The sequence below is a fragment of the Hoplias malabaricus genome, chromosome 5 (genome assembly GCF_029633855.1).
Source record: "Hoplias malabaricus isolate fHopMal1 chromosome 5, fHopMal1.hap1, whole genome shotgun sequence".
Lineage (NCBI taxonomy): Eukaryota > Metazoa > Chordata > Actinopteri > Characiformes > Erythrinidae > Hoplias > Hoplias malabaricus.
In genome coordinates this window covers 23,114,220-23,126,959 of record NC_089804.1, presented here as the reverse complement: position 1 = coordinate 23,126,959, position 12,740 = coordinate 23,114,220, and the positions used below count along the sequence as shown (strand labels likewise).

Sequence of the window (12,740 nt, the reverse complement as noted above, 5' to 3'; positions counted from 1 at the left end):
ACTATTGAAACCTGCAAGAACCTGCTTAAAAACTGTGAATTATTGACAATCCCATGCACCCACTAGAAATTGTGATTGTTCAGATTTTCACCTAATTTCATCTTAGGTGAAAGTACAAATTTGCAAGAAAACAGAGCTAAAGATTTGTTCCAGATCCTCATTTACTGTCTGAGGAAGGAAATACATGAGGCTTGTGGTTTAGCAGTAGGATGTAGGTGTAGGGTCTTTTTTTAAGTTAATTTTAATCATTTACAGAAATACAGCACACATTTGCTCAAACAGCAAGGGGAGAAGGAAAAGAAAAAAAAGTGAAAATGAAGTAGGAGGAGTTCAAAAGAGGGAGAGAAAGAGAAAGAGTCAGTCAAAGAAAGAGTAGGAGGAGAAAGGGAGGGGTTGGACTTTTTCTGAGTGTTGTTGCTTGCAGAGTGATTCTGAAAGTGCAGGTGAAGAGAGTGCAAGAGACATTGTTAGTTTCTATTCTTCTCTTTCCTTTTCTCAGTGCTCCTTTCCTCAGATCTTGGACTCTATCTTATTTATTCACGTGTGTGGACTTGGACAAATACTCTTTTGAAGCAGGGGTGGGTTTCCACTCTGAAGGAAGTGGGTGTCGTTTCTGAATCAAAGAGGCTGTGTGTTATGAGTCCAGAGGCAACCAGAAGTAAAGGTAAGGTAAGAGAAGAGCAGAGCAGAACAGAGAAGAGAAGAGAAGAGAAGAGAAGAGAAGAGAAGAGAAGAGAAGAGAAGAGCAGAGCAGAGCAGAGCAGAGAAGAGAAGAGAAGAGAAGAGAAGAGAAGAGAAGAGAAGAGAAGAGAAGAGAAGAGAAGTGAAGAGAAGAGGAAAAAGTGTTCATAGATATCTCCGGGAAATCTGAAGAGAATGGAGTGGAGCAGAGGATCCAGGAATATGTCACAGTGCCCGCAGATTGATCTCCCTTTTACACACAAGTTTCTCCCCACTGTTTATATCCTGGTGTTTCTTATTGGATCTACAGCGAATTTGTTTGGACTGAGGTCAGTGTATTACAGCTGGAAAAAGATGGGAAACATCAACATCTTCATTCTAAACCTTGGAGTTGCAGATTTGCTCTACGTGTTCACGCTGCCCTTTTTGGTCAGCTATTATGCTGGGAATAGCACGTGGGTCTTTGGACAGACATTTTGCAAAGTCACACGCTTCTGTTTTAACCTAAATCTCTACGGGAGTATAGGCTTTCTCACCTGCATCAGCATCTACAGGTATCTAGGAATTGTCCACACTATGAAGGTGATGGGCAAAATCACCACGCGCATTTCTGTGTCCATCAGTGCCCTCGTCTGGGCTCTGGTTTTCATCCAGATTATGCCAGATATGTACTTTGAAAAGTCGCATAATTCCTCTGAATCATGTTTTGACACCACTACGAATCAACATCTAGAAGAATACCTTTCCTACAGCCTTGTCTGGACCTGCTCTGGCTTTGTGGTACCCCTCCTGGTCATCCTTCTCTGTTATGGCCACATCGTCTTTGTCCTGGCCTCCAAGGCCAACGTCAACACCCTGCTGAAGCAACGCTGCCTCAAACTTGTGATCATGCTCACGTTGCTCTTCTCCATCTGCTTCATCCCCTACCACATCTTCAGGAACCTCAACCTGAAGACCAGGATCCTGAAGATGCAGGGAGCCTGCCACAAGAGCTTCAACAGCATATATGTGGCCCACCAGGTGAAGTTATGAATGCTTAGGGTTATAAAGTCTGGGTAAATTAAGTTTAGCTATTAAAATATATTTGATATAATGTGGTGAGTGGTATAGCAGATTACTCAGATAGTCACTGTGAGGAAGAATAAGCTGCTTTATGTTTACTTTAGTGAATATCATTGTTATTCCTGATCCCTACATAGCCCTTCATGAAACTTGATCTTATCTTACATGAAGATCTGACAGCTTTTTCCAACACTTTTTATGATGAAACTGAACAAAGCAACTTTTATGACTCCAAAGACTTTTATAGTTATTTATGTTAGTTGTCAAAAACGCTTGTTAAAATGTCATATTGTCTGATGTTCTTTTTATTTTACCTTGAGGTAAAATTACCTTATTTTACCTTCTTATAAAGAGTGGAAATGGTTCAGGCATCTGGTACGAATCCCCCTTGATGCCTCCTGTCGTGGGTAATACCTGGCACAGCCAAATAGGAGAAGGACCCAGGGTATACACAGGGCTTGCTGGAGGTATTATATCTTCCAGCTGGTCTGGGAGTGCTAGAGAAGCTAGAGGAAGATGCAGATTCAGAGATGTCTTTAAGTCTGCTTTCCTTCTCACCAATGCAACCCTGAAAATTCCTGAAAAGTGGATAAGAAGATGAGATGAGACATGAGAGTTAAAAACATCAAATGCTTATTCTCCTGACAAAAAAGGACAGATAGAGGTGCTCTGACAATATGTCAAATAAATGCTTTTTATGTTACATTCCATTAAAATGCTAATAACGTCGTAGAAGTTAGAAAGGTGTGGAGTGGAGTGAAAGAAGGCTTGTCTGGAAACTAAGCCACAAGTAATTTTAATTTATTAATTTTTTGATGCTTTAAATCTTATGTTCGGTTTGTTCAATACAACATAGAAATCAACACAGAAAAATGGAACGCAGCACAACCCATTTTACATAATGTTCTTCTGCATATTTGGTGCAATTGCATATTTCCACCAGCGAGGTCATCAATTCCTAAAGCTTGCAAAAATTAAAGTCTTGCTTTAAAGGATAATTAATGCCTTTCATCAAACAAAATTAATGAGTGCAACTCACATGTGCAGCCATGTTTGAAACATGTTTAGTACAGAATTTCTGATATACGCAGAGAACTGTTTGTGTTTGATGATATGAAAATTTAATCAAGCTAAAATAAAGTACTAACTAATCCTCTCTGATTCTGATTCTCTGCAGGTCAGTCGTGGGCTTGTGTGTATGAACAGCGCAATTAACCCCTTGATTTATCTGGTCGGAAATGATGAGTTCCTCATGAAGTTTCATGACCTCAGCAAAAGAGCCAGGACATCAATCATGCAGATGACTGGAGTGATTACTTACCGCAGACCTAGGGACTCAGACTCTGTCGCAGACACTAGACTGGAAATTGTGCACACTGAGCAGAACTTATAGATCCCACTGTGTGATTCAAGTTTTGGTTTAGTGATTTCTCTCCTCTAACACACCTGGTAATTCCCCCTTTTACTTTCTTGTGAAACTCACAGGTTGAGATGGAAGTAAAGTAAAACAATAATCTCTTTCTAGTGGTGATGAATAGAAACCAGATGAATGGAGTACGTCAGAGTAAAAAAGCTCCACTCTGTAATCTCTCGATTTACATTTCAGCCATTGAATTATGGAGAGATTTTATGAAAACGTGGTACAATTCCACTTTGAACTTCTCTGTATTTATTAATGTGTAAATACTAGTAACACGCCTCCAGTTGAACAGCAGGCCACAGGTGTGTTATAACACAGATATCACCAAAACTATACAGACATTTGGCCCTGAGGTTTTATAGGTGGGGCTCAGTATTGTAAACATAACCCTTGACCTGTGATTTATTACAGACATTAGAGGCTAAACGCGAACAGAAAACATTTCTAGAGAACATCCAGCACTGGGAAAATGTGCTAATGTTAATTTACTGAATGAACATTTTATATTGATCATTACCTTGAATGTATTATGTCTCTCTTTGTCCAGTGAATAGTGACCCTGCTGACATTTTCCTTCACTGCTCAGTTTGGTCATTTTCATGCTAACGTCACCAACGTTTCTTCTGCAGTCCAAGGTATTAACAGGGAGATTTTTTTGCTGGGGAGGCTTTGAAATAGATGAACTGGAACCTTGTGAGGATTTGATTGAATACAGCTGCATTAGTGAGGCCAGACACTGATATTGGATGATTAGTTTTGGACCAAAAATCATTCCAGATAAATTGGATGAAGCTCCATCATTTGAGACAACTCCACATCCCAATTCTGCACCCCTCTGATGGACTCCTGGCACGGGGCCTGGTAACCTTAGACTTGCAAGGTGCTCCAGACTGTCTGCTTATGAAATTACTGTTGATCGCCTATGGGGTTAAACTGACTAAAGCCCCCTTAATGACAATAGTCAACTGTATGACTAAGCCTTTGCAGATGAATATGTTGGTATATGTTAGTTGTGACATGAAGTCTTATGTTTGTTATTGTTTTTTTTACATTTTTTCACAAAGAAAGGATTGATGTTAAATGAACATTTTTATATTTTCATTCACTGAAAGGTAAGAAGGTTTATGTAAAGTGTCAAGCTGCTATAGGTCAATGCTTTTCTATGAAGATATAAATTTCACTGAATTTTCCTTGTCAAGTTTTTCCTTCTCATAATTCGGGAGATACGATGTCCTAACAGTGATCTACTCACAGCTTCTACTGTCGTAAAGCCTGGCTGCTCACAGACTTATGAGAAATTCCACACCATTTAGATCCAATGGAGAAAACCATGGGAAACACCACAAAAGCATGTCTACTTCTAAATGTCAGGAATAACACTGTGAGTAATGGTTTAATTGTTCACTCTGGGCACGACAGTGTTCTTATGACCTATTATAAATTCATTAATCCAACAGTAAAATAAACAAAGGAAGGTAAAGGCGGGTTTTCCATGTTCTTTGGAACACTGTAGTTATTTTATTGTTATTTATTCACCACTGTGAGAATTTCATATCTTAAGGATGGCAAATTTACAGGACAGGAAACCTTAACATTCAATGGACATTATTCATTCATTCATTCATAGCCTGTAACTCTTATCCAGTTCAGGATAAAAAACCCACACGGACACAGGAAGAACACACTACACTCCTCACAGACAGTCACCCGGAGGAAACCCACGTAGACACAGAGAGAACACACCACACTCCTCACAGACAGACACCCAGAGGAAACCCACGCAGACACAGGAAGAACACACCACACTCCTCACAGACAGTCACACAGAGGAAACCCACGCAGACACAGGAAGAACACACCACACTCCTCACAGACAGTCACACAGAGGAAACCCATGCAGACACAGGGAGAACACACCACACTCCTCACAGACAGTCACCCGGAGGAAACCCACACAGACACAGGAAGAACACACCACACTCCTCACAGACAGTCACCCAGAGGAAACCCACGCAGACACAGGAAGAACACACCACACTCCTCACAGACAGTCACACAGAGGAAACCCACGCAGACACAGGAAGAACACACCACACTCCTCACAGACAGTCACACAGAGGAAACCCACGCAGACACAGGGAGAACACACCACACTCCTCACAGACAGTCACCCGGAGGAAACCCACACAGACACAGAGAGAACACACCACACTCCTCACAGACAGTCACCCGGAGCGTGACTCAAATCCACAACCTCCAGGTTCCTGGAGCTGTGTGACTGTGACACTTACCTGCTGCGCCACTGTCAAATTTGAGTGGTCATAACTTGTTAAATTACTTTAGATTTAGTCTGACACAGTGAGATCAATATTATAAGGCATAAAAAGTATTTTGTAATATAATTACTGGTCACACTGACTCTTGTAAATTGTACTTTTCCCCAATTAAATGTTTTTTAATATATAGTAACTTAAAAAGCTACCACCACCCAACAGAGGGAAGACAATATAGAAAAAATAACAGGCCAAGTCTTAAACTGAAAGACACAGGATTAATTCAATAGCTTAATTTAACTTATAAAAGAAATGATGGTTATGGGCACATTTATAAATGATTATAAAAAATAAATATTTATATGTCTGATCCAGACATTTCAAAAGAGCGCATATCCAAACAACACACAACTAATTGACATTACAATTATTGCCTTTGTAAATAAAAAATAATCACTCAAAGTGAAACATAAATGGTCAGAAGTCCATCCATCCATTATCTGTACCGCTTATCCAATTTAGGGTCGCGGGGGGTCCAGAGCCTACCTGGAATCATTGGGCGCAAGGCGGGAATACACCCTGGAGGGGGCGCCAGTCCTTCACAGGGCAACACAGACACACACACATTCACTCACACACTCATACCTACGGACACTTTCGAGTCGCCAATCCACCTGCAACGTGTGTTTTTGGACTGTGGGAGGAAACCGGAGCACCCGGAGGAAACCCACGCGGACACGGGGAGAACACACCAACTCCTCACAGACAGTCACCCGGAGCGGGAATCGAACCCCCAACCTCCAGGCCCCTGGAGCTGTGTGACTGCGACACTACCTGCTGCGCCACCGTGCCGCCCGGTCAGAAGTCTTTTAATATTAAATTCCATTTTGTATCGTAATCTGAACAACAGAAAGATATTTTACATTATGCTGTTTCTCTGTTGTGGTCTTAACAAACATGCAAAATTCAAATGCTCAAAATGGCCTCTGTGGCCTTTCTAGTACTTACTGAACATAATTTGCTCAGAGTGGATCAATGGTACACTGGGAGTTTCATTATTGTGTGGCTTGTGGTCATTGGACAGGATATTACACAGTCATTAACCTCCATTAACATTCATTACTACACAGACACAGAACCATCTCCTCTCATTCTGAATTATCACTCACCAGAAACAGTGTTTGGAAATTACATCAGAGTGAAAGTCAGACTGATGCAGTTTCTCCAGCTGTGCACAAAAGTTTGGCACCAAATGATATTAAATTACAAATGCCCGTTCACCTCAGAGAACTTCAGCATATTTGAATGTACAGTTAATGCTGCTAAATGTAACACCTAGGTAAATGTATCAAACATTAACAGGGCCTATCCAAAGGCTGTGTTTTTCATATCAGAACAAAACCTTGTACCTCCATTTTTGAAAATATCAGCTGTGTACAAATTTGCATGTTCCCCCTAAAGCATGGGTTAATTTACTCTCATTAACAAAAACAAATAAACGTGTAATCTGACTTGGGGAGGATCCACAAAGCAGGATTTATGAGATAAAATTAGCCCAGAGTTGAGGACTCTACAATGTCATCTCAATATCTATTATTCACACACAACTAGAAACTTGTTTTCTGGTTAAATTTAGATGTTATGCTTTGTGGCACAGCCGGGCACTAACAATGTAAAACAACTGATTAAAATATCCCAACATTCCCTTAGAGATTTACACTCTCTCATAATTGTACAAGAAAAGACTAGGACATGTCCATGTTAAGTGTTTAGTTAATAGTATAAATGTTAATAGACGTTATGTACAGCACACTGACATTTAATAGAGCATTCATAAAGGAAAGGTTGCTTTTCTGTGCACAAACTGCTGACCATTTAACTGGGTTTAAGTTTCACTATAAATGGGAATGGAATTAATAGCTTTGCTGGAAATTAGCTTGAGCTCTTATATTTCTTCTGGAAAAAGGAGAGTCTTCACGTCAGAGAACACAGTTCCACTGTTCCACAGATCAGAGTTGGGTTTTATCTTCAAGCCAACCGTAGCCAGTTTCATGTTTATCTTTAAAGAATGGAATGCCTGTGTCAGCAAAGGATACGTATTAGAATAGCTGAAATCACTCATTAAAAAGGTGTCTACAAACTTTATGCAGAGCTGTAATGCCTCAGGATCTTGATTCCTGGTTCATGTCCAATAGGGAATTTGAAGGGACTAAAGCTATGTCCTTAAAAAGGCAAGTTGTTGCCTGTCCACTGTAGTTGTCAAACATTAGCTGAGAGTCAAGAGTGTCTCTGAATTCGTTTATATTCCATTTCATATAATCGCTCCAAAAATTAGAATATTTTAGTGGTAAATATGCTCAAAAACACTGAGCTTACAAATCCAAAATGTTTTTTTATTCCACATCCAGTGCACAGTGACTTCCTTAATTTGTTGTTAATTAATCTAATATATAAGGCCTTCAGTTCAACTCCACAAGTTCTAACCAACAGGAGAGGACCTTTTGATTGCATCTGCTTAGATATTAAAGAGAAAATAGATCTGTTTTTGAAAATTTAGTTTTTCAGTGGCTAAAAAAACAAAAAACAAATCAAATGAATAAAATGAATAAAAATAAAATGAATTTCAACATGCTGGGTCCCTGTCACACAGCTCCAGGGTCTCTGAGTCTTGGGTTCTCCCTGTGAGGAGTGTGGTGTGTTCTCCCTGTGTTTGTGTGGGATTCCTCTGGTTTACTCCCACATTTCAAACACACATGTTGTTTGGTGTATTGGCTGTGTGATATTTTTCACAGGTGTGAGTGTGTGAGTGACTGGTTGAGTGTGTGTAATGCCATGTGATGGAGTAGGGCCCTGTCTAGGGTATGTTTTGTGCTCAATGATTCTGCGTAAGCCCCTGAACCACTGTGACCCTAATAGACAAATATTAGACTCAGGCCAGAGAAAGTCATCTCTCAAAACATTTTAATTTCAACGAAAGGCTGTAATCACCTCTACACCCTGTTGGCCTCACTGTTCTCCACTGTCCCTAAGACGGTTCTGAGGACAATCGCATCATTCCAGAGTCCGTACACCAAGAAGGAGGTGTCTACTCGTTTGACAGCGCACTCATAAAACCTGTCTGGCATCAGGCCGTTGATCTGGAGACAGTAGCTTGGACAGGTCAGCTTCCACATCTGTTTACTCTCTGCCTCATTATTTGGGTGGATCAGTTTGTAGTGGATCTCAAACTGTTCGCCTGGTTTGTGTTGGTCAGCGACGTTCCAGTGAAGAACGATGGAATCTGAAGTGGCGAAACATTTATTCCCTTCGAATATTACCGGAGTTTTAATGCTGAGAGCCATTTCCATCTCAGGGATGACAGTGCAACTGGACACTGAGTAGAGGGGATACTTTATATGGAATCTATGGAGAACCAGGGCATCTTCAAACTCTGCTGCAGCCTGATGGAGATAAGATATTCTTTCATGAATGGCATTTTCTTCAAGGACAAGCCCTTGCTCTATAATGTCAGCCAACTCCTGGCGACCCTTGCTGAGCATGAGAAGAAGCTCTTCCAGAAGAGCTAGCTGGATCTTCACCTGGTTGTTGGCCACCTTCCTCATCCTCTGGAACATCCATGGGTCCACCAGCTGTAAAACATTTTCATTAGAGGCGTAATTATGGTCATACTGTGGGTATTCATTCAGTATGATCTCAACATAGAAGGAGCACTTTTGGAGAAGCTGCAGCTTCTCGGTGTAGGTCTGGAGAACTGAAGGGGTTAATCTCATGGTTAGTAGATGTTCGATGTGGTGTTGAATGTTGGAAGAAGTTTGACATATGTTTGACTGTGATACATTGTTGTTGTTTTCCACTGGATTTGGAAAATGGGTTGTGATTAGATGAAATTGTCCTGGGAGATCTGAATCCTCTGTGTCCATGTTGCTTTTCAGATCTGCAGTAGAAATAAATTAGTCTGTCTAAAAACCATGGTCAGTAATGGTTTAAATATATAGCAGTGAACACACAGAGAAAAATCTAAACACATTAATGTTTTTTACTGTGATGTAAATTAAGTTTTCCAGGGTTTTTTTCCCATCTAGGTGGCCCTGCATATTGTGTTGGGTACAGAAATTACAGACAAGCTGCAGTTTGAAAATGTGCAGTGGAGCTTCCTATGTGTTTCCTCTGAAAGTGTTTAGGTGAAAAGGTGCTTTCCACAAAAGCCAGAGCCAAGTAGTGGCTTTGAGCAGTGAGTACAATGATATATGAGGAGTGTGTTTTTGTGTTGGCCTACAGTGGGCTGTTAACCTGAGAGTTGTATTTCAAACGCGCCTCTTCTTAGGAAATTCAGCTACTATGTAACTCCTTTAGTCATAAAGATATTCTTACTCTACCAAATTACATAGTCACATCAACACAGGTAAAGATCTAGACAGGCACAGACAGGCTTTTATGTAGTTATATACAAGGGGAAATAAGTGAACATAATTGAGCACATCATCTACAGCAAATACATTTCTGCACTTTTCAAAACATAGGTACTGTTCATTTCATAAGTGTAACATATTGCTAAATTTGCCTGAGCAAAACATTTGGCACATTTTAAGGCCTTCTCATTTTTGTGCTAAATTCAGGAGGGAAAAAGGGTACTCAAAGTGACACATTTAAATTAGTAATCAATGTATTTATTCACTGTGGTCTTTTGATAATTATTTCACAAAACACACTGAATGTCTTCGTTTACAATTAAATAATGCAGACCCGTCAAGGCTCTCAAACTCTTATAAAGATACTCAGCTCCCTTCCCTACGATAATAGCTAACTACAAAAGGCTGTAAAAATATGCAGTGTGAAACTCGATGCTTTTCCCCACCTGTTTTCAGCCTGTTCTCCCACCCGTTTTCACACAATCCTCACTGTCAGCGTATCACAGCGCAGGGGGCGGAGTTAATCAGAGAAACAGTAACGGTATATTATTGAATTATTTAAAAATAAACATAAAACGGCATTTTTTTACAGATTAGAAATTTCTTCAGAATAATCATATTAAATTATTCTGACACAGTTGTGACAGATAAGAATATCTGTAAAACACTTATTCCTGCATTTACAAAACAGCCATTTTACCTGCTCCTTTGGCATTGTTTTTATACACGAAATATGTCTGCTCCAACTTGCTGTCGGGGCGGCGTCACCATAGAAACCAAACATGTTATGTTGCTGTTGCAGTTCTTTAAAAAAAAAAATAGTAATAATATATATATATATATATATAATGTTTTATGTTGGTTTGTCAAATGCGTTTCCCAGACGTGCAGCAGGTCAAACAAATTATGAACTGCTGAGGTGATAGCAAACGGACTGAGATTAACTTACATTTATTTTGCATACAATTTGTATCATTTCCATAGAAAGGCACTGAACTGTTGAATAGGAAGTTCTGAGGCAACTTTTCATGAGCATAAAGTCGCCATGCCCAATGTCAATATTCCGTCAGTTGTGATTTTATGAAAAAATAAAACAGTGGAGTGGAGCTCTATACTCAGCTCAATCCTTGTAGTAGCCAGCAGATGGCAGTGCGACTCAACAGTTGGTTTGTTTTTCACCTCTTCACAAAAATATAGAAGGAAAGTGATACAATACCTGAAACTCTATTATCACTACATTACACAAAGAAAAGAAGTTGAACATTTAAATATGAACAGCTATGAAAATATGCTTTTTTTCACAATATTGTCCCCAGTTTTTGAGACGGTCAGAGATATGAAGCCTGTAACCTATTCCTTTTGAAATGACACTAATACCGTGTTATAGGAGCTCAACACACTTGAAGGAGTATGTGATGGTAAATGTAGTCTGTTACTACCTAACTCGGACTACACATTACATCACAGCCATTAATGTCACTTTAAGTAAATGCACGCTCCTAACTAAAGGTCTCTAATTCACTCTTGATAATATTGTTAGATTATTTCTTATATTCATGAATAAGAAGCATTATCAGCAACAGCAAAAAATGTGCACTGTGTGCTGATTCAAGGATGGTTAGACTTGGTGAGACATTATTTATTTCAATGATGGGAGCTATTTTTATCAGCTAAATAACATAAAACATGAGCCCTCTTTGAAAGAACATGTCCATATTGGAGGATCTTACTGTCTCAGACCTTGTGCCATTTCTGGATGGCATCCTGGTGCCTAGCGTAACATAAATTCCATGTTTTTGCCTAATTTGTTCTTGAAAGTGATATTATTCCTGGCTGACAAGTTGCAGGAGAAAGGTCACAGGCCTGGCTGAACCGTACCAGTTCTGAGTGATATGGTCAGCTGAGCAGAGCTTCAATGGGCATGCAGGTCACCATTCACATTTTAGCTGATGTAAGCCTGTTTGTCGCTGAGATTTTTTTTAAAAATATTATTTAGATCATTCTTATGAGAACCAGCCAAAAGATATGCTGAGTAGAAATGGGCAGTATAACCTCAACTTCTTTCATAATGTGTGTGGTATGTTTATGGTTAACATTTGTACAGTATTAGTTTGATATCTACTATATATATAGTATTTATTGTCCACAGTTTTTCTGTGTTAATGTAACACTACATTTCTTCTTTCACTCAAAGAGGAACTACACACACAAATAAGACATGCCAAAACTTAGAAGCTATTATTAGATCCTTAATATTATTATCGTTTTTGTGGTTGTAATGGTTGTTATTAATAATAATCATATTATTTTTAATATGTGAACATTGCTGCTGATTTATTGCCTTTATTTACCCCCTGTTTCATTACTTTGTTTCACTTGCACTCATTGACCTCACCTCTCCATTTGAAAATTTATGAATTCATTGAAAGAAATGGAAAGAGTCAGCGTTAGCTTTCCACTTCTCTGTGTGTGGATTTATGACAGTTCTGCTTTGTCCAGGTCTGATTTACAGCTATAAACTGAGTGTGGTTCATACTGCATAGAGGAGCACGTTCTGACTTCTAAGCTGAGCATGCGTGCCTTCATAAATCTGTTTGGCCTCATACTTCAGTTCTAATAATATAATGTAATATGTGACAAGAACAAACCGTATGTTCTGTAGTGTACATATCTCTACAAAAACACAGGTAACTTATTCCCATGTGTGTGATGAGTTTCTGTATTTAATACTTGCCTTAAATTCAGAGATTCCATTCTCATGCAGGAATGATGTCCAAATGTATGTGGACATTCATTTTCTCTTTAAAAACGTAGGCATTTGAGTATTGTTTAAAATTTTTCGTTCTTTTGGAAAAGCTTTACAAAGGATTTAGGAATAATTCTGTGAGTTTTTGT

At 39.3% G+C, this 12,740-nt stretch overlaps 2 protein-coding genes across 9 annotated transcripts; one reads left to right on the top strand and one right to left on the bottom strand.

The window, feature by feature from the left end:
- Positions 1-828: 828 nt before the first annotated feature.
- LOC136697190 (P2Y purinoceptor 1-like) lies at positions 829-4,309 on the top strand. The gene is made up of 2 exons (XM_066672190.1): positions 829-1,701; positions 2,921-4,309. The coding sequence occupies exons 1-2, from the start codon at positions 877-879 to the stop codon at positions 3,134-3,136; spliced, it is 1,041 nt and encodes a 346-aa protein (XP_066528287.1). The 5' UTR covers positions 829-876; the 3' UTR covers positions 3,137-4,309.
- LOC136697191 (fibronectin type III domain-containing protein 11-like) lies at positions 2,305-10,915 on the bottom strand. Of its 8 annotated transcripts, none has more exons than XM_066672192.1 (4): positions 10,795-10,915; positions 10,546-10,649; positions 10,292-10,334; positions 8,391-9,370 (listed from the first exon to the last, which is right to left on the bottom strand). In XM_066672192.1, exon 4 carries the CDS (start codon positions 9,354-9,356, stop codon positions 8,427-8,429), a length of 930 nt encoding a protein of 309 aa, XP_066528289.1. In that variant the 5' UTR covers positions 9,357-9,370; positions 10,292-10,334; positions 10,546-10,649; positions 10,795-10,915; the 3' UTR covers positions 8,391-8,426. The 8 variants fall into 8 exon arrangements, with proteins under 8 accessions (XP_066528288.1, XP_066528289.1, XP_066528294.1 ...); XM_066672197.1 differs by having other exon boundaries at positions 8,391-9,065; XM_066672199.1 differs by lacking the exon at positions 10,292-10,334 and having other exon boundaries at positions 8,391-8,876; positions 9,015-9,065.
- Between the last annotated feature and the right edge of the window lie 1,825 nt (positions 10,916-12,740).